Genomic DNA, 21,387 nt, shown 5'->3' with positions numbered 1-21,387 from the left:
ACTGACACTGCCTTGGCCACAACTCTTAATATCTTCTCAGCTAGAACAGGCTTAGTTGTTAACAACAGTAAAAATAATATCTTTATATATTCATTGGATAGTGTTACAGCTTATGGCATCAAAACTGTTCTTGGATTCCAGGTGGGCTCTCTCCCTGTTAAGTATCTTGGTCTTCCTCTCCTCTCCACCAGATTATGTCACTCTGATTGCTTCCTCTCATTGATCATGTCCTTTCAAGAATAAAATCCTGGAAAGCAAGAGTTTTATCTTATGCAGGTAAGGTTCTTCTAATCAAGGAAATTCTCAACAGCATGCTCATCTTTTGGACTGCATGTTTTGTTCTCCCCAAGAAGACAATAAACTGTCTAAACATAATCTTTAGAAATTTCTTATGGGGTGGAATTGAACTTATATACAAGGAACCTGCTATGAGCTGGACTGCCATATGCCACCCTTACAAGGAAGGTGGGTTAGGTATAATATGTATTGAGACAACCAATACCGCAGCCAACTTAAGGCACATTTAGGACATTGTCAGCAACAAAGATACCATTTGGGTGCAGTGGGTCCACAAGAATCTCATAAAGAACAAGGACTTCCGGTTACTAAAAGCTCATGCTGATTGTTCTTGGTGTTGGAGGAGGATTCTGGATCACAGGGAGATTGCCAGTAAATTCATTCTCTTTCTTATTGGCAATGGTGAATCCACAAGGCTATGGAAAGATGTGTGGCTTCCTCAAGGTAATCTGCTAAGTATTTTCCCCACACATTTTGCTTATGATTCTATCCACCATATTGATGCAAAGGTGAGCAGCTGTCTTGAAGAGGGTAAGTGAAATCTATCTCCTAACCTCTCCCATTCCCTTGGTCCTGTCTATGAAGTTATTACTAAACTCAAGACAGGTCCTTTCTTAGAAGACAAAATTGTATGGACTATAGGCAAATCTGGAGAATATACTCTCAAGGATACTTACAGTGCTCTCATACATAAAAACAATACTCTTGAATGGAATGTCCTCTTATGGTTCCCAAATTGCATTCGCAGACACTGCTTTATTGTGTGGATGACTCTCCCAAGGAAGCTGAAGACCAGATTTAAACTTCTTTCATGGGGATTTGATGTGAACCCAGTCTGTGTGTTATGTAATGAAATGATTGAAGATGATTACCATCTTTTCTTCAAATGCAGATACTCCACCACCATCTGGAATAAGTTGTTAAGGCTTTTGCGGATAAGAGGTTGCAGGCGTTCTAATTGGGAAGAAATAATCACTTGGTGCATCACCCATTTTAAAGGCAAGAAGGATGTAGGAAATCTCAGGAAGCTCTCCTTCAATGCCTTCATCTACCACATTTGGTATGAGAGAAACAAAACGATTTTCTCTCAAAGAAGCAGTAGTCATGACTCTGTTTACCACAAAATAACTGAAGAGGTGAAGTTAAAAATGGCTGCTCATACTGTCCTTATGTTTGATACTCATGAGAGCAGATACCTCTCCACAAACTGGAACTGTGGCACAAGATTTATCACTGCTGCTCAGGTAGAATGCACTTGGTTAAAGCCTGCTAATGGAGAAGTGGCCATAAACACTAATGGCTCCCTCTCAGACACTGAAGCTGGTTTTGGTGCTATTATTAGAGATTAAAATGGTAAGTGGCAGTTCAGAGCCACTTACCATCACTCATCATGATCTTCAAGGAGTGGAAGCTGGCTTCAAACTGGCAGTTATGAAGAATCACACCAGTGTGTCTCTAAGGTCAGACTCTATGACTGCTATCTCTTACTTATTGAGTCCCAATCCCAAACCTCCTTGGCAGTGTCATCATATATGGGAATCAATAAAGCGTCTGTGTGCTATGTTTTTGAATTGTACGGTCCAACACACTTTTAGGGAAGCTAACAGAGCAGCTGATCTGCTTGCTAGCTCATATCCAGCAGGGAATTTCCTGGAGATAGATCCTAACACCTTTGCCGAAGAAATGAAGAAAATTGTTGATGAAAATGCCATCGGAAAAGTGTACATTAGAGAGTAACTAGGTTTTTGGTTCTGGTCTGTTTTGTTTTTTTTGACCTGGTTTTGCCAGTTTTGTTGCTTTTTTTTTTTTACTTTTCCTTTTTTTCTTTGTAGGTTGGGGTCTCCTTAACCCCTCTCCTTTCCAAAAAATAAATAAATAAATAAAACTACTAAGCCATTTACGATTACCACCATGAAGAAAGTATAGTCTCATTAAGAGAGGACCACCTACTGCTCCACAAATAGCGAAGGCACAATTTATAGTGATCATTGGCCAGTTTTTGGTTTTGGTTGGCTTTGGTTTTGAATTGCCGTCATCTTGGGTTGTTCCTAGAATCTCTGGTTTTACAATATTCATGGCGGATGTAGAGAGAGTTGCAAGGAAATCTGTTATGAACACGGAAGGTGCGCATTATATAGTGCATGAGATAAATTGTGTTATTTCCTTAAGATCTAGTGGTTAACTCTAGCCTTAAGTGTCAATCTTGAGAAGATGTAACATAAATATAGCTTGATAGAGAGACGGTTATCCGTTATATGGATATGAAATCTTAAAAATTAAAAGTTAAGCTAAAAAATAAAGTCTGCGATCTAATTAGTAGACGGTAAGTTCTTCAACTGTCGATCAGATATTATTATAATTGATATAGGGTAATCTTGGAGACCATAACTGAGAGACAAGTGATAGGATAATCCTGGAAACAATAAAAACTGTAGGCTATTGGGTCAAATTTTATTAGTTGAAGTTGGGCATAATATGAACAAACTTCATGATCCAAGACTCTTGGGTATAGATCTGAGGAATCCAATCCTCATAACTAGCTCTTTACTGCTAGTGGACGTAAGCAGAACGTGCATGACCATGATCGCACCCAAATATGACCACATCAAGAATTTATTACTAGCGTAGTCCTTCCGGTATTGACTTCATATTGAATTTACCATTTTTGTTGGCTTCTGTTAGTCGACATTTGTAAGAATATAAGTATGGTCCCGTGAATCCTGTCACTTCGTATTATTATTAGGAAATATCATTTTCGTGTTCAGCTGATGAATATTGAAGTGATCAGACATTTGCATGATCAGTGGTCGTTCTATTTTTCCTAGTTACGGAACTGGTTTTGTTCTTGCAGTACTAGAACAAATCCAAAAAGTCCTCCAGCGTGAAGTAGAAACCGCTAGAAATCCATCGTCCGCTATTGACCTCCCTGAGGAGTGATATTCAGCCGTGACCGATCCAAAAGAAAAAAATATATTCAGCCGTAAATGTCGTAATTCTTGTGTTCTTGTCATTAGATATAATCGTCGTTTGGTCCAATCTTTTCGTTCATTCTGTCGAGCATAATGTTCGACTGATATCAAAATCAATTTGCCCAGCATGCAAACGAGCATCAGTGCAAAATGTAACCTTGCACACCATTTTACTGCCTCGTCATGTAGTACTTCAAAAATAAATGCATCTATTTATGCTCTTGAGTCTTGACCTCGACTTAAAGACTGAGGCAAAATATGCGCCCCCACATCCATATGCTCGACGGTTTGAGGCTTAATTATTACATGATTTCCAATCTCATGTAACGGAATTGTATTCAGCAACATTTTTTTCGCTACAAGTCTTTGAAACGTGAATGGTTCCTAATGCACGTAGAATTATGGGGGCAGTTTTTAGGGACGAATAGTAGTGTGAAAGTGTTTAATACTGTCGCTAATTAAATCGCCTCGAGACACCACTACTTGCTTCACGATCCGAGGGACCATTTTCGCTGGTTATCCAATGCGACGGCCAATATCATTTCAAGGTCAAAATTTTCAGTAGGGATTATGCCGGTGTCCAATTCAATTGGCATTCTTGACCAGTATTCTGGTTGAAAATCATCGACTAGAATCCACTTCTTTCCAAAGGCTTTTGATTATTGGATGAGTAGTCAAAAAATATGGACAACAGTCATAATATCAGAACAATCCAATTCGATGGTAACAATTTGACAATTTACACCAGGAAAGGACCTCCTACTACGTCCACCAACAGTAGCAAACGCTCAATTTATAATGATCATTAGCCATCTCTTGGTTTTGGTCGGTTTTTCTCTCTATATATATGGGTCTCTGAATTGCCATTTTGGTTTGTCCCTTGAATCTCTAGTGTTTCAACATTCAATGTGGAAGTAGCCATCGAAATAATGATCAACTAGAGAGATAGAGGGTAAGAGACAGTTGGTAAGAATTACAGTATGTGTTACGGTTGTGCATTTTTAATATTGCATGAGATGAACTGTGTCATGGCAGACCTAGCCTTGCATCATGTGTACTATGCCAATCTAGAGGAGACTCTAAGAGTAGTATAAGTCTCGATTGAGAGAGTTGTCAATTATGACAGAAGGATATGAAATCATGAGATTCTGCTATCTAATGGTCTTGTTATGGGCACGAAACTTGTGGTGACTGTTAGTTAAAGATCATTAGAATCATTGGACTGACTAAATTGGAAAAAAATATACTTTTCAGCTTTTGTTTTCCTTAAAACTTTTGCATGCTAGTAATAGGTGTGCGCGCAGTGGGCACATGCGTTTTGGTGCATGCCTGTGCATATTCTCACTGAATTTAAATCACTCGTCTCAAGCAGGAGTAAACAACAAATTTTGTATCATTTTCGAATCGTAACCCAGCTAGAAATAAACACCAAAAAAATGTTGCCCACGTATTAAAAACAGTGAAACGTGCGATTTCCACCGGACCGATAACAACAGTACGTGCTCATAAGAATAAATAACGGTATGGCCCGTCTTGTGTGGTCATCATGCCAAAATTTCTACGAAAAGTAATAGCAAAAGGAAAATTAATGAATACGCACCACCATGCATAATTAAGTTAAGACCACTTACTTCACCAACTAGCTAGCAGCTAGAAAATGCCAACTCCCCCATTAAGTCTGGAGGGCAACAACATCTCCCAAAACCCTACACAATATATTGAGAGGTGATTCTCATGGATAAACCGATGAGTTTCAGCACTTTGCACCAGTATTGCTATCCCAACAACTTCATAGTTTTAGGCTATCCATGTTATCAGAGAATTTGCAAGCAAAGAAAGAAACGATTTTTTTTTTTTTGATCCGTCAAAGAGAAAATTCATTAAAAAAAGAAAAGGTACTTAAGAGGGGTACCTCAACCCAATGAATACAAATCGAAACAAAAAAGGATGGATTATCGAAGACGAATTCGGCAATCCAAAAAAACAAACAACGAGCTCAAGAAGGCTGAAATAAAGAGTCCCATAAAGCTACTATCATATTCGCCGTTAGACCTAACATTCTTGTGTTTGAATCGGCCCAAAAGAACGCTTGTAGTTTAACGTTTCTAATGAGACTAACCACATTTTTTTTCTTGTTTTCAAAAACTCTTGCATTTCGCTCTCTCCATATGCACCACCATATTGCGACCGGGATGTTATTCCATATTCGATTAAGCCTTTCGTCTTCCCAATTAAACTTCCAAGACTTCACATTTATAATGACATTTGAATTATAAGTCCAATGAAAGCGGCATCCTTTAACAAAGTAATCCCAAATTCTCTGGGTCCTCCAACATTCATAGAACAAATGCGAGCTAATTTCATCATTTTCTTCACAAAAACAACATAGAGTAGAAACCTCCATACCCCTTCTTAAGAGCTTATCCGCCGTCATTATCCTATCATGAGAAAGAAGCCAAAGAAAAAAAATTGAGTTTGCAAGGATAATCACGACTCCACACAACATCGATTGGAAAGTTTGGATCATCTTGATCTTCTTCATTCCTAACACCATCCTTAACCGTATATTGACCATGCTCATTTCCTACCCAAATCCGGCTATCCAAAACACCTTCTTGGATAGATATGGAAGAAAGAATATTTGATATGCTTGAAACTTCCCTTGAAATATTTTGAGAGTATCTTTGTCTAGACATAAATCCCCACCTTATACCATCTTCATCGACTTCATACATACTAGCCACCACAAACTCCTTGGTCCTTGAAGCTTCGTATGACAATGGAAACATATCACATAATCTTCCTTCACCAATCCAAGCATCTTCCCAAAATCTAGTTTCCTTGCCCGCGCCAATCTTGAATCTAATACTTTTGTTGAAATCTTCAAGTTCTTTGTAGATATTAAACCACAAGCTACCTCCTTTTGGTCCTTTGGGTTTGAGAGTTTCCCAACCGGTAAAGGTTTCTCCAAATTTCTCAACAACAATCTTCCTCCACAATGCATCTTTCTCCAAACCAAAACGCCACCACCATTTCTTTAGCAATGTCGATTTCACTTGCTTAGTTCTCCGAATACCAAGACCACCTTTTTCCTTTGGTTTTCTAGCAATTTTCCAACGAATATTATGAATTCTTTTCTTATCGGGAGCATCATCCCATAAGAAATCTCTCACCACTTTATCAATTTTCTTGGTAATGGAACATGGAGCAAGAAAAATGGAGAGATAATAAATGGGAAGACTAGCCAATACAATTTTGATGAGAGTTAGCTTACCTCCTCTTGTTATTGTTTTCCCATTCCAAATAGCAACTCTTTTCGCACAAGTTTCAAGCATCTTTTCCCATTTTTGTAATCCTCCCACTTTGTCTCCCGAAGGAAGACTAAGATAGATACTAGGAAAACTAGCAAACTTGCATCCTAACATGTTAGCAATATTTTCAATTCCCTTTTCGAACCCAACCCCAAATAAGCTGCTTTTAGAAAAATTTATCTTCAATCCCGAAGTTAGCTCGAAACAAAGAAGTAGGTAACGAAGGGCATCAACTTGTTCTCTTTTAGCATCAAGAAAAACAATAGTATCATCGGCAAATTGTAAGTGACTTATTTCCCCCCTCCTTCACCGAGAAACCCGAAATTTGATCAACTTCTTGTGCTTTGCTCAACATACAACTTAGGACTTCACCAACAATAGTAAGAAGAAAAGGAGAAAGTGGATCTCCTTGACGGAGTCCCTTCTCACTACCAAAGTAATCATAAGACGATCCACTAACAAGAACCGAGAACTTTGAGTAAGTTAAACAATTCCTAATCCAAGATCTCCAAGTACCACCAAACCCCATTTTGAATAAGACCTCATTTAGAAATTTCCAATTCACATTATCAAATGCCTTTTCAAAATCGAGCTTGCAAACCAACCCAGGTAATTTTTGGCGAAGTCTAGAATCTACACATTCGTTTGCTATCAATACTCCATCAAGAATTTGCCTTCCTTTAATAAAACTAGATTGAGATGTTGAGATGAGAGTAGGAAAATATACCTTTAAACGCTCCGCTAATACCTTTGAGATGATTTTGTAGACACTCCCAATAAGGCTAATAGGCCGAAAATCTTTTACTTCTTCTACACCCGCTTTCTTAGGTATAAGCGCAATAAAGTTGTTTTTCAAAGACGAATGAAGAACATTGTGGTCATGAAATTCTTCGAAAACCTTCATCAAATCTTCTTTTAAAAAATCCCAACGAACAATAAAGAACTTCATAGGATATCCATCCGGACCCGGAGCACGATCAACTCCCAAATCTTTAATTGCATTCTTGACCTTATCTTCACTAAAAGCCCTCTCCATCCAAACACTTGCATTCTCATCAATACGTCTTAAGCACATATTCTTGATTCTTGGACGGTTGTTAGAAATTTCTTTAAAAGCTAACTCAAAATGATCTCGAATACCCTTCTTGATTTCTTCTTTGTTGTCGGTCCATCGACCGTTTATGCGAAGGTTGTTGATGTTGTTAAAGGCTCTATGTCCCTTCACTACTCGATGAAAATGTTTGGTGTTGCGGTCACCATCCCTAAAATATCTAATTTCTTGACTTTTGTCTTAACATTATGAATTGACGACGATGAGCCTTCTCAAACTCCACTTTAGCCATCACAAGCATGTCCTCTTCAACTTCGGTAAGACCCCTACCATCATCTAGATCGTCCAACTCTTTCACCTTGGTAAGTGCCGCATCGATAGCCCTATCAATGCTCCCAAAGACATCTTTATTCCACACCTTCAATTTCTCCTTCAAAGCATTTAATTTCTTTGCAAAACAATCACCCGCCGTACCTACAAAAGAGAAAGATTCCCGCTATTCTTTCATTAAAGGGATTATGTTAGTACCTTCGAGCCAAGCCAACTGAAATCGAAAAGGGCAAGCACCCCAATCTGGATTCGATGAGCATAACTCAATACGAAAATGGTCCGAAAAACGTCTTGCGGGGCGCTTGAAGATAATATTTGGAAAATGATCTTCCCAATCCGAAGTGAAAAGAAAACGATCAATCTTGCTCTTCTTATTAGGTGGCCTGCTCCAAGTAAACTTCGCACCGGAAAGAGGCAATTCCACAAGATCAAGTTCATTACATAGGTCATTGAATAATTTCATTGAATTTGATGCTCTACGACAACCTCTTCTCTCCACCATATATCTTATCTCGTTGAAGTCTCCACCGAAACACAAAGGAATTCCATTCCAATATCCATGCAAAGTAGCTAGCTCCGTACGAAATGTTTTTTTCTCATTCACATGACAAGGATCATAAACACCAATAAGGACCCAACGAAAATTATTCTCCAAGCTACGACAAGATATACTTATAGTAAAAATACCTTTAAGAAAATCATCAACTTCAATCATATCGGAATTCCATATCAACGAAATTCCGCCCGATCTTCCGTAAGAGTTTAAAGCAATCCACTTACATGGAGTTGTGCCCCAACATTGACGCACAATAGCATCCGTACAAGCCTTGAGCTTCGTTTCTTGGATCATAAGAATAGTAGGCTTTCATCGTTTCACAAGCCCCTTTAACTTGAAGCGTTTATCTGGGTCTCCAAAACCATTCACATTCCAAGATACGATAGTAAACATTTAGAACTATGGCAACCCAAAGAGAACAAAGACCAAGATCGCGATCCATTAAATTCCAACTCTATATCCCGGGACAATCTCGTCTCTAAAGGCATTTGCATGAGAAAACAATGTATTTGACACAAAATTGATCTCCTTTTTTGTGAATTCAATTCCTGAATAACTGCCAGACTCTTTGATTTTTCCGAAGAGCACATTGAATTTCTCTTGTAAACCTTGTGCCATCTCTATAACGTCATTATTATCAAGCTGTGCTCTTTTCTTACTATTACTTGTTTGTGACGCCGCATCTTCACCCTCATCAAAATTCTCTTCATGCACTTTGTTATCTCCATTCTCGCCGCAACTGTCCATAGTGGTATCAGACCCCTTTACCATCTCTCTATTTCCGTTTTTCTTGCTTGATACCTCCCCATTTAGAGATTCAGAGGTAAGAGAGGCTTCTTTGGATAGTTTAGACTTTAATTTCTTCTTTAGACTTCTCAGAGATGTGTGGTCCATGGAAATGGTTCTAGAAACATGACCACCAGTCCCAAACCCGGGTGGTGCTGAAATGGAACCACTGTCTTCATTTTCTTCACTTAAAATAAATAAAATCTTGCTGCTGGCCCATAAAAGAAGGCCCAATCCCATTCACTGCTGAAATACTGGGCTCAGTCACAAGTTTTCTTGCCTCATTCTCTTTGGTAACGAATTCAAAATTTGAATTAATCATGTACCTGTACGACATTGACCGGGACAGGTGGCGAATTAAGACTCGGTATTTCTGTATCCGTTGTTGACTGTCTGACCCCTTGATTTGACATGTGACCAGTGGGATGATTAATATTTTCCACCAACCAATTGCTGCCACGTCCTACTTCATCTTCATTCCTAGTTTCGGTCCCTTGTATCTTCCTCCGGCGCCACAGTTTAGTACTGTTTTTATCAACAAAGATTGGTTTCATTTCTGATTTTGAGGACTCCAGTACCTCACCAATCATTCGAATTTCTACCCAAATTTTTGTATTAGCAATAATCAGATCCTCACACCAAAGACCACTGTTTACTGGACCATTCACTTTCACTCTAATCTCAGATAAATCAGTTACCATTGTTGTTTCTGGACAAACCTCCACCAAACCCCCAAACTTATCTCCTATAGCCTTAAATGTAAAGTAGTCCCACAAATTAAATGGAACCCCACCTACTCCAATCCAAACTTGGTTGATTTCCTTCTGCTTTGGTCTGGTAATTGCATTAATTCCGGCAGACCATAGGTATAAATGAATTTCTAAAGAAAGGATATTTATTTGCAAGATAATCGCCCGCAGCCATCTTGAAGCATGTTCTGGCGGTTGCGCACCTACGGCAGATGGCTGCCAAGCCTATTTTTCGTTTTTATATTTTCTTTATAAGGAGGAGACAATATTAATAAACTTTTTGTTAACTTTTTAAATTCATTATTAGGTGACCCCTCACCTAGTTAGCAATTCGGGATTCCGTAAACGTACGGAACGGCAAACGTACGAGTATTATACGGTTTTGTAAAATCCGATTCGGTCCAAAATTCGGTCAACGGGACGTGATTCGTTAGTAATTCAGAACGGCATACGTACGTGTATAATTCGATTTATAAATGTGAGTTCGGCTCTGAAAATTCGGTATCTATATATAACAAATAATTTGTATTTATAAGGTCATAGATCAATTTTTATGCATATGTGTGAGTTATTTAAAGAAAAAATAAACTTAATATGATGATATTAATAATATATACAACGTTAGTTATCCAAGAGGACGTCGTATGGTGGTTTAGATGCTTGGTTAGTGAGTTTGAGATCTCTCTCACCTTGACCTTCAAATCTCTTCAGTCGTTTTTGTTTCATAAAAATTACAACACGTCTAATATTCAGTCGTGTATGCTCGGGAGGCAGTAAAGCCCAAAAAATGGGGTCTTTGAAAAGTAAAAGCTAACGAATTTATGGTTAATTAAACGGACGTATTATTCGGGATACGTAAAATTCGTGAACGGTTCGCGAATAATTCGGGAATGCCACATAATACGCGACTTGGGTTCGGAGTTGCAAACGTACGCGAATAAGACGGTAAAATTCGTGATACGGAAAAATTCGCAAATGATTCGCGAATCATTCGCGAACTTACTAACTAGGACCCCTCATAGCATTTTTTTTGCCTACCCATCCCCTCATAGCTTTACTGCCTCCCGAGCATACACGACTGAATATTAGACGTGTTGTAATTTTTATGAAACAAAAACGACTGAAGAGATTTGAAGGTCAAGGTGAGAGAGATCTCAAACTCACTAACCAAGCATCTAAACCACCATACGACGTCCTCTTGGATAACTAACGTTGTATATATTATTAATATCATCATATTAAGTTTATTTTTTCTTTAAATAACTCACACATATGCATAAAAATTGATCTATGACCTTATAAATACAAATTATTTGTTATATATAGATACCGAATTTTCAGAGCCGAACTCACATTTATAAATCGAATTATACACGTATGTATGCCGTTCTGAATTACTAACGAATCACGTCCCGTTGACCGAATTTTGGACCGAATCGGATTTTACAAAACCGTATAATACTCGTACATTTGCCGTTCCGTACGTTTACCGAATCCCGAATTGCTAACTAGGACCCATCCAATAACAAAACATTAATTTACAGTGGAAATTGAATTATTGTCCATCCTTTTCATGGGCCTTCACAAATATCTCTAACAAACTTTACAAATATTCCTAGTGGCATAACTGAAATTTTCATTAAAAACTTAATACCAGTAATTCCGTGTTTAACCTTCCACGCATTCTTCTTCTTTTTTATTTCTATCTAATAACCCATGAGATAAATCTCCATCGCCTCCGTCTCTCTCACCACCACCATCTTCATCGTTCACATCGCCGCCACCATCTCGATCGCTCCACCACAACCAGCACCACCACCTATGTTATGTCCACCATTATTATCAATAAACTTTATCTTCCTCTTTATAGTTTGAAAATTGAGTTTGGAAATCAGATTCATATAGATCGAGAGATCTGATTTCTTTGGTTTCTTTGTGTAATGAACTGTGAAGAGATCGAGAAGATGAAGCTGTTTCTGAACTGAGATTGAAGAAGAGGAGGTTTCAGTCATTTAAAGCAGAAAATAAGATTGATTCGAATTTGGGTTTAATAAAGAGTTGCAAATAAAAATTTGATTGAATTGAAGATGATTGATGGTTGAAATTGATATATGGGTCCTCTGTGAGAGGTCGAGATATGGGTTTGTATGGAATCAGAGAAGAAGATGATGAAGAAATCATTCGAAACAGGGTTTTGTTGTGTTTCAATCGAGAACTCAGTTAAGAAATTAAGGTTTGAGAATAATTGGGGGTTCTTCTAAATTTGACTCTGCTGGTATTGATATCCATGCTGAAAAGACGAGGGTACCCAAATATACCTCAATCTAAAACTTTTCCACCTATAAGTCCTTTCTCTGAAAGTGATTGTCTATAGACCGAGTCGAGATAATACAACTAATGTGTTCACACTTTGTGTGATTGTCTATGTATACGAGATCGAGAAAATACGACAACAAGATAACTTGTGTGATTGATTATGGATACAAGATCGAGACAATACATCAACGAAGTATGTTTACTTGATAAATGGTTCAGACTTAACCAAACACAATAGGATTACTATCAAGTAAATAGGAATTAACGTTTGTGTCATTTACTTTAAATTATAATAACAACAATTATAATTGCGGAAAATAAAAGTAAATGACACATCAAGATTTTGTTAAAGAGGAAACCGCAAATGCAGAAAAACCACGGGACCTTTTCCAGAATTGAATACTCTCAGCATTAAGACGCTATACAAAATCAAACCAACTTCGTATAGTTGAGACCAAGCAACTAAACCTATAGTTCACCTAGTTCCGTCTGTATTCCCACGCCTCCGACTTGTAATATATCACGTACTTGGAACAATTCATTTGGTTTGTATTCCAAACAGTAAAGGAACAACAAATTTGTTCGGTAACAACTCTTTTCAACCAAGTGATATGAGTTCGACAAAAGGCTCTTCCGTTTATCCCAATAAACTCCTTTGTTAGGTCCCTAAATCTATCTAATAACAACTACCAAAGTAATTGTCAAGATTTTGCAGTCAATACTTTCAATCACAAAGAATTGTATTGATGCCGATCTACTCAACTAATCAATCCAATCTACCACAAGGATAAACCGATTATAGTTGGATCCTCTTTATCCGAAACAAGTATTGTGCACACCAAAGATTATGAACCCCAAATCATAAATCTTCTTCGTCTTCAAATCTTCTTGGATCTTCAATAAACACCAGCATACAATCAACTTGAATCTCTTGTGATCAATCACACATAAAACGAAGTCTGGTAATTATGGATTATCACAAGACGTCTTTATGTCTACAAACAGTCTAAAGATCCCCGTCAAAACTTCGATCTAGTTTGAGTGAATCTTATATCAGAAGATAAGATTCTCAAGCATAAACAAACTAGGTGCAATCAAAGTTCAACAACCGTTAGTCAATCAAATCAATCGAAAACTAATAATAAACCGCAATTACCTAGTTTTCCACCAACGGTACTAATTGAGCTTCTCAATCCCAAAGAAGTCTTTAAACCGAGCGGCCGTAAGAGACTTCGCCTAATTAGGTTATTTTCCTCTCTGAATAGGCGGCTCCACCAGTAACAACACAACTAGGTAGTTTTGCTGGCTCTGAGGATTGGTTTGCTCAAAATGCAAACTTTGACATTTATAGACCAAGGAAGTTTGGACACCAAGGAATTTCTAAAACCGAAAATATTCTCAAGATATGCAATATATTTCCAAATTCGGTTTCCATAATTCCTGGAAAAGCTTTATCCAAATATTGACCGAAATCTCTTAGAAAATATCCAACTAGTAAATGCACAATGCTAATTTTTATTTTCCAAATATAAAATTAAAAAACTTAATTAAAAGATTCTCAATTTATTTTCGATCCGGGATTCTCCTTTAGCTATTAAGGAATATCTTTGAACAATAAAAGATAAGCGTTACTGCACATGTTCAAAGTATGTCGACATCTTTACTTTGTAAGTCCTCTTTCATACTTACACTCTTGGAATCGATTTGCCACACTTCTAAACAAGTTTAGAATTGGTTCATCTGACTTCCAAGAATTATGTGATTGATTAAGAACTCTCAATCACCAAACATGGGTTTCACGGTTCTACCAAAACAAGTTTCGGTTCTACCTGTATGTGGGTACTGGAATCAGTCATGCTAGTTGCCAAAACTTGGTTGACTAGGTATTAGGATTGGTTCCCACATATATATGGTATCTAACTTGTATTTTTTGCACATGTCCATATGATCGGTTCCCAATATCTAAAAACGTGTTGCACATGTTCATAGGATCGGTTCTCAATATCTAAAAACTTGTTGCACCTCTTACAAGGATCGATTCCCCTGTTGTGATCGGTTGCACCTCTTACTAGGATCGGTTCCCCTTTGCCTAGAGTTGGTCATACCAATTACAACAAATCGATCATGCCATCTCAGGTGATTACTTAAGATCGATTTCACTAATAAAAGTCATACCAATACAAAAGTCAGGCCTTGTGAATAGTTTTACCAAGAACATAAGCAAAAGTCATGAGCGGTTATACTAATCACACATATTGGTAGTTCAATATATTTGCAATGAATGACAATACCAATAAGCCTAGCGATTTCCCTTTCGATTCACAAAACAAGTTCATGAATTTACTTCCTTTAAATGAATCTAAAACATTTTTTCCTAGGATGGAATATTCACCTTATACCCATACACAATCACAATAGCATTCAAACGATTATGTCGATGTCTTATATACGAAATTCAAAAGATAAGCGTTATACTTTGTATTGTATTCCTTAATACTATGTCTAACTCATAGCTTCGCAGTTTTGTTTTCAATATGCACGACTTGAAAGATATGTTAGGAAATGAAACAGTTCAAGTCAAATATTACCAACCTCAAATGGAAGGATGGTGACGTCGTTGTAGCTCCTTATTTCTTCACATTCTTCAAGTCTTCACGTAATACTTGTAATGTTTCATATCCTAATACATTCAAGCTAATATATACGAAGTTGACTCTAGTATATAATCAAGAGACTCTTTAAATGAGTTTTGGTTCACTAAAATATGACAACCAAACTTGACATACCAACGCTTGGTGGGTTCAACCAAGCTTGACATACCAACGCTTGGTGGGTTCAACCGAGCTATGCTCTAACACATGTGGTGTTGTCTAATGTGTTGGTGGTGGATGATTTTATAGTGGAGATGATGGTGGTAATGTGTTGTGAAGGTGCTGGTGGTGGCTTTTGTTGGGATGGTGGAATCAACAATGGGGATTGACTTATTTTGTAACTATGTTAGCTTTAGGAGCATATTTGGGGATACTACATTGAGGATTATGTATGTATCAGGAACTGAAATCACCAACAATGCATGATATCAGCTATTTTTATGGGATCAACTATTGTTGTTGATCTAATAAATGGATCAACTCATGTTGTTGACGCCATTTTTTATGGATCAACTACTGTTGTTGATCCTATTTTTATGGGATCAACTCCTATTGTTGACCGCATTTCCTTGGATTAATATAATTATACTTGTAGTTTAAATGCTTGGATTTCATAAATGTTGAATTTTTGGTGCAATGGTAACATGACTGACACCATGTCAGATGATGCGTATTCGACTCACGCCAAGTTCACTCCGTTTACATGGACCAACTTTCATTGTTGATCCAATTTAGGGGATCAACTACCATTGTTGATCCCCTAAATTGGATCAACTTCTACTGTTGATCCCTTTTTTTTTGATCAACTACCATTGTTGATCCCTTAAATGGGATCAACTTCTACTGTTGGTTCTATTTTTATTTGGATCAACTATTGTTGTTGATACAAAAATATATGAACCACTGGTGACAGCGGTGACGGCGGACTGGTGGTGGTGCGGCGACGGACTAGTGGTGGTGGAGGACTGGTGGCGGTGTAATGGTGGTGGTGAAGTAATGGTGGTGGAATATTAGTGGTGGTGGCGGCTGGTAGGTGGTGGTTGTTGAACGGTGGTGGTGGAATGGTAGTTGAATTTTGGTGGTGGTGGTGCTAGTGGTGGTGATGAAGTGGTAGAGGAAGAAATTTGTTTCATTTTAAAATAAAGAAAAATATTATGTGTGAGGATATTAAGGTAATCTAATTTTTAATGGATAAGGTTATTAAAAAGTAAAGATATATTTATTATTGTATAAGGATATATATTTATCAGAAAGAGACCGCACAAATGGACAACGGGAAAACCATTCCCTCAGAGATTTCCTATAGTGGGACCCCCTGCTAATCTCCTGTGGGGTGGGGCCCGCCCCCATGTTAGGGACGGTTTTCACATTGTTCAAATATGCGGTTTGTTTACCATGATTGTATATTTATTGGGTTTCAAAAGTAAGGACATATAAATAATATACCCTAATTTATACACATTCAACTACCACTAATCGCAAACAGAAAAACAAAAAACAACTCAAAATTCATCAACTTCTTTTTTTTCTTTTTCTTGCCCCCTTGTGCCTTCGATCATAGTTTCGCCACTGTGTACATTCGTTGCATTAAGGCAGTCTCTCCCTCTTTTACCTCAAAGCCAAATAATCTAGCACACACGCTTATACTAGCTAAACTATTCAACATGGAAGAGGAAACCTTGGAAAACATTTGTTCATACAGTACTGTATGGCGCTTCTCGATCATCTAATCTTCCGGGATCATTCCCAACTTTCTCGTTTTTCTCGTGTGTACTGTCGTTATTGCCCACTTTATTCATGGGTTAAGTGGCAAAATGCCCCAAAATGGACCCCAAAGTTGTGAAAATGTTCCGGACGTTAGGAAAAATATTAAAATGCCCCAAAATGTTATTAAAATGCCCCATTCCGTTATGTATTCCGTTTCAGATGGTTAAGTGGTCAAATTAGTTAGCATGTGGCCCCGCACGTGCAAAAAATTACATTTATACCCTTTTGTCAAACATGCTAACATGCACGTGACTGCTATGGCATTTGCCTGAATTAGTGAGATTGCGACACGTGGCTACTCAAAAATTGGACGACCGCAGATGAAGGGGTTAAATTTACTGAAATGGAGGTTTCTTTTTAAAAAATGACCAGCGTGTCCTATTAAATAGGATTGCTGACACATGGGACATCATTTCAAATCAACGGCTACAGATTCCAGTCGTGGAAAAAATTCAAGTTATGGAACAAAGTAATCATGTACACAGTAAAACTGTTTCCATATAAGAGTTACCAGCAAAGAACTACATTAAAACATAGAACTCGAATTTCATTACAAAACCAAAAGTAAATGTTGCAGAGTATGGTGGTGAATCCATCATTACATATTTCAAAACCTCAGTCTAAATCTTAAAAACTTTTCAAACTTCAAAATTCCATTCTAAACAAACAGTACCAAGGAAAGTAAGCATCACTTCATACTTCAAACTAGACCTGTTCCATTCTAAATCTCATCCCAACCGTCCATTCCTGATCCTGCTTTCCTGCTAATCAAATGAAACAAACAACACCAAGGAAAAAAAAACATCACAAAATGGTAGAGAATTATCATGTCAAACGGAATCAAGATTGCGATGTAAGAGAAGTATCATAAAACTAACTAGACATCAATACCAAATCCACTCCTAGACATCATAGTAAACCATTTCCAGATATCCGTTACTTTTCAAATATCAAGCCACTAACCCCACTAATCAAAATGCTGAATTGAACATAATTTGTTTATCTGAAACCCTAATTCAATTGCTTACTAATTCAATTGCAGCAAAGCGTGACCAACTGAACAGAATTGTACTATGAACACTCAACTATATACAAAAACACAAATCATATCCCTTAATTCTACAAAAAAGTGTGCACATTACACTAGTGGACATGCATTACACTAGAAATCCAAAGACTCAAATATAACCTAATCTCTATATGAAATCCAAATTACACTAGAAATGGAGAGGGAACATGAATAAGAAACAGTTTTCATAATATATCACTCAATTTCGTTAAGATATGTATTGAATTATGGCCCTTCTACATTCACTAGTGGACAAGCATTCAGAGAGAGTGATATATTTTTGTCGATACGCATACAAGGAGATATAGGTTATAATGCAGTAACCAAATTAATCAATACACTAAAAAGCTCATTTAGTAGATTCATTCTTATAGATAGACAGAATTCATAGAAAGAGAGATAGAGACACAATTATAAATCATCATATAAACCGATTTCATCTTCTAAAATTGAAAAACCCCAAATTATAATCCCTAATTTCGTTTCCCTGAAACCCTAATTACAGCTCGGGCTTCTGAAAACTTAATTTCATTTCAAGTCTCCGAAACCCTAAGTTCGTAAATCACATGTACCATTTTCACAAGATTGGGGCTTCAAGAAAAACAAACGATTCGAAAATCAGAAATCATAAAACAAAATTAGGGTTTAACGAAGAAAGGGAAATTACCCGTTCTTCACTGTTCTCGGACGCGGATCTTATCTTCTCCGTCTCTCGATCTTTCTCTGTCTCTCGATCTCTTTCTCTCTCTATAGGTCTGGCGCTTTTTTTTTTTTTTTGTGTGTCTAAGATAAGTCTCTCTGTCTCTCGACCAAGGTTGAAGATAAGACTAGAAAGCACACGTACGAAATCACTCGTGCGGTACAGGTGTCTATCACAGTCCACATGTTGACATTTTACACTGCATACGTGTCAAGGGTTTATTTTGCCACGTGTCTAACGAAATTATTAGCACATCTGTAGCAAGTCTACCGTCATTTTAATCGAAGGGCAAAATCGTCAATTCGTAGTACAGTTGACTGGTCAAACTGGGGAATTTTGACTAATTTGACTATTTAAGGTAAAAGTAACGGAATGGGGCATTTTAATCTTTTCCCTGACGTCCGGGCCATTTTCACAACCTTAGGGTCCATTTTGGGGCATTTTGCCATTTAACACTTTATTCATCGTCTTGTACTCTCCATAGAAGTAGGAAGAGAAACCCCAGAGACATAATGCCAGTGCCATTCCTTTTAATCCTGTGAAGCTCTCATGGAAAAATATGACGGCGCCTACTTCGGTGAAAGGGACGAGAACTGATGTGTATATACCGTTGAAAAGAGCATTTGTGTACGAAATGAGGCCTAGGAATCCAACAGACGATAATTGCCATGTTAATGCAGTCAGGATTATTATCATATAATACTTGCCTTTCCCAAGCTCAAACTCATCTGCTTCTCTGGGTATAGCCTGTGAAACAAATCAATTTTCAAATGTATTGTAAGATATTGAACATTTGGAACCTGAAGTTAGTTTAATTTTAGACATGTATAGTTCCATCTTTTGCTAAGAAGATTGGTTCAAACTGGTCAGTCATACATCATTGACTCGCCTAAGAAAAACAAACACAACTTAACAGGGACGGAGGGGATATGCAACTTTGTCTACTCTACTTGCGCATAATATCAGGAAGCCATTTCTGTTATAAACACCAAAGCTCACAACACCAAAAGTTGATCGAGTTCTATTTATGGGGATGAATAAAAAAATAAAGGCCGTAAAACCCCCAGAAAAGTACGTACCTGAAAATCTTTGTTTATTAGCATCCCAATGACGTTTAGGACGGTTCCAAACAGGCCAATAATGATTTGAAACTGCAACAAAGTCGAATAAGTAATATTTCGGGTTGCTTTACTGAAAGCAAGCTCAATAAAAGGCATCCCGAGGCCAGTTAAAGCAGCAGCAGCCAATGTTAAAAGAAACCCCAATAAGTACTGAGCTTTTGATACCCCAATTGGTCTATCCCCATTGGTATTGATACCCAATAAGACCGATCCTAATGTCATTACAATAACTGCATTTATAATAAATGCTGTAAATTTTTGTTTCACAACCAACCATGCAAAAAATGCTGTAAAACACAGCTGAGTTGCAAAGAGAATTGTTGAAGTTGATACTGGAAGATAAGATAAACCCAATGCGTACATGAAATTAGCAACACCAAACACAATCCCAATTATGGCACTCCAAAAGAACACCATTGGTTCCATAAAGAAGGAACAACTTTGATCATTCTTTTGCGTTGAAGATTTGGATTTAATATAGAGAAAATTGAGAGGAAATAAGAGAACTGGAAAACCAGCAGTTTGCAAACAACTACTCAGCCATTTACGACTACCACCATGAAGATAATATAATCTCATTAAAAGAGGACCTCCTATAACACCACAAAAAACTAAGGCACAATTAATAATGATTAACGGCCAGTTTCTGGCTTTTCCTGTTTCTTCTACATGGGGCTTTGAATTGCCATTTTGGTTTGGTACTATAGTCTCTGGTGTTTCAATGTTCATCGTGGAAGTAGCCATTGAAATGAGACCAGCTAGAGAGATAGAAAAAGAGAGAAAGATTTGATGAGATGTTCGGGCTGAAGGGGTGCATTATAGATCTAAACAGAGAGTTACACAAAGGGTATGAAATGTATTTCAATCTAATGGTCTTCTCTTGTGCATGATATTGAAGTTTATGGTGACCGTTAGGTCATCCATTATGAAAGTGGAAAACAACCGCCCCCCCTTTAGTTTCGACTCTTGTTTAAGTGTAAAACGATAATGAAAACACAAGAATTTGTCTGCATGTTTACGTGAAACAATTTGCTCCAGACAAGAAATACGTCTCTGTCAAAATATATTTCAACCTTTATCAGCAACGGAATTATAGATGTAAAGATCGAGGCAGCAGCCGTCGTCACTTATGGCTCTGAAAATCGAGTTACACATTTTTATAACAACCTCTAAATTTACTCTTTTATTCATCGTTCTCGGGACAGTTGGGATTTGTCAACCCCAATGCCATGAAAGTGCAGTAAAACATTTTCATTTTTGACTGTGATATTAAAACCGCATTATAATAGCAGCCATGGAGAATTTCCTCCAACACAGTAGACATGCTGTTTTGTGTGATTACAAGTACAGCAGTCATCAGTACACCAATTATTTTATATTCACGGTTTATTAAGAATTTTTGTATATTTATATACATAACTTGTGTCCTTTTAAAGTATGCATTGTTGATAATATAATAATCCACTGAGACCTATCGATAAAAATAATAGCTTGAGAGAAAAAAATGAAAGCAGACACCACTCCAGTGCTGGGTTGCACCGACGTTTTCGCGACAAAATTCTTAGGGAATCACGACGCGAACACGTATATACATATTTTATTTATATATTATTTATATATATAATTATGTCAAGAGTTTCAATCCTAAAAATTGAAAAATAATGTTACATGTGTAAAAATTTCAAAAAAAAATGAGAAATCGTTTGTTTATACA

At 37.3% G+C, this 21,387-nt stretch overlaps 1 protein-coding gene and 1 long non-coding RNA gene across 2 annotated transcripts; both read right to left on the bottom strand.

The window, feature by feature from the left end:
• Positions 1–17,288: 17,288 nt before the first annotated feature.
• Positions 17,289–18,627, bottom strand: LOC113327284. Its single transcript, XR_003348920.1, has 2 exons — positions 18,520–18,627; positions 17,289–17,547 (listed from the first exon to the last, which is right to left on the bottom strand). It is a non-coding gene; the product is annotated as an uncharacterized LOC113327284 (long non-coding RNA).
• A 345-nt stretch (positions 18,628–18,972) lies between these two features.
• On the bottom strand, positions 18,973–20,443 carry LOC113279994 (purine permease 3-like). The gene is made up of 2 exons (XM_026528647.1): positions 19,632–20,443; positions 18,973–19,299 (listed from the first exon to the last, which is right to left on the bottom strand). The coding sequence occupies exons 1-2, from the start codon at positions 20,415–20,417 to the stop codon at positions 18,973–18,975; spliced, it is 1,113 nt and encodes a 370-aa protein (XP_026384432.1). The 5' UTR covers positions 20,418–20,443.
• Between the last annotated feature and the right edge of the window lie 944 nt (positions 20,444–21,387).

Source organism: Papaver somniferum, chromosome 1 (assembly GCF_003573695.1).
Source record: "Papaver somniferum cultivar HN1 chromosome 1, ASM357369v1, whole genome shotgun sequence".
Taxonomy (NCBI): Eukaryota; Viridiplantae; Streptophyta; class Magnoliopsida; order Ranunculales; family Papaveraceae; genus Papaver; species Papaver somniferum.
The sequence above is the reverse complement of the archived record's forward strand: the minus strand, read 5'-3'. Positions and strand labels throughout refer to the sequence as shown.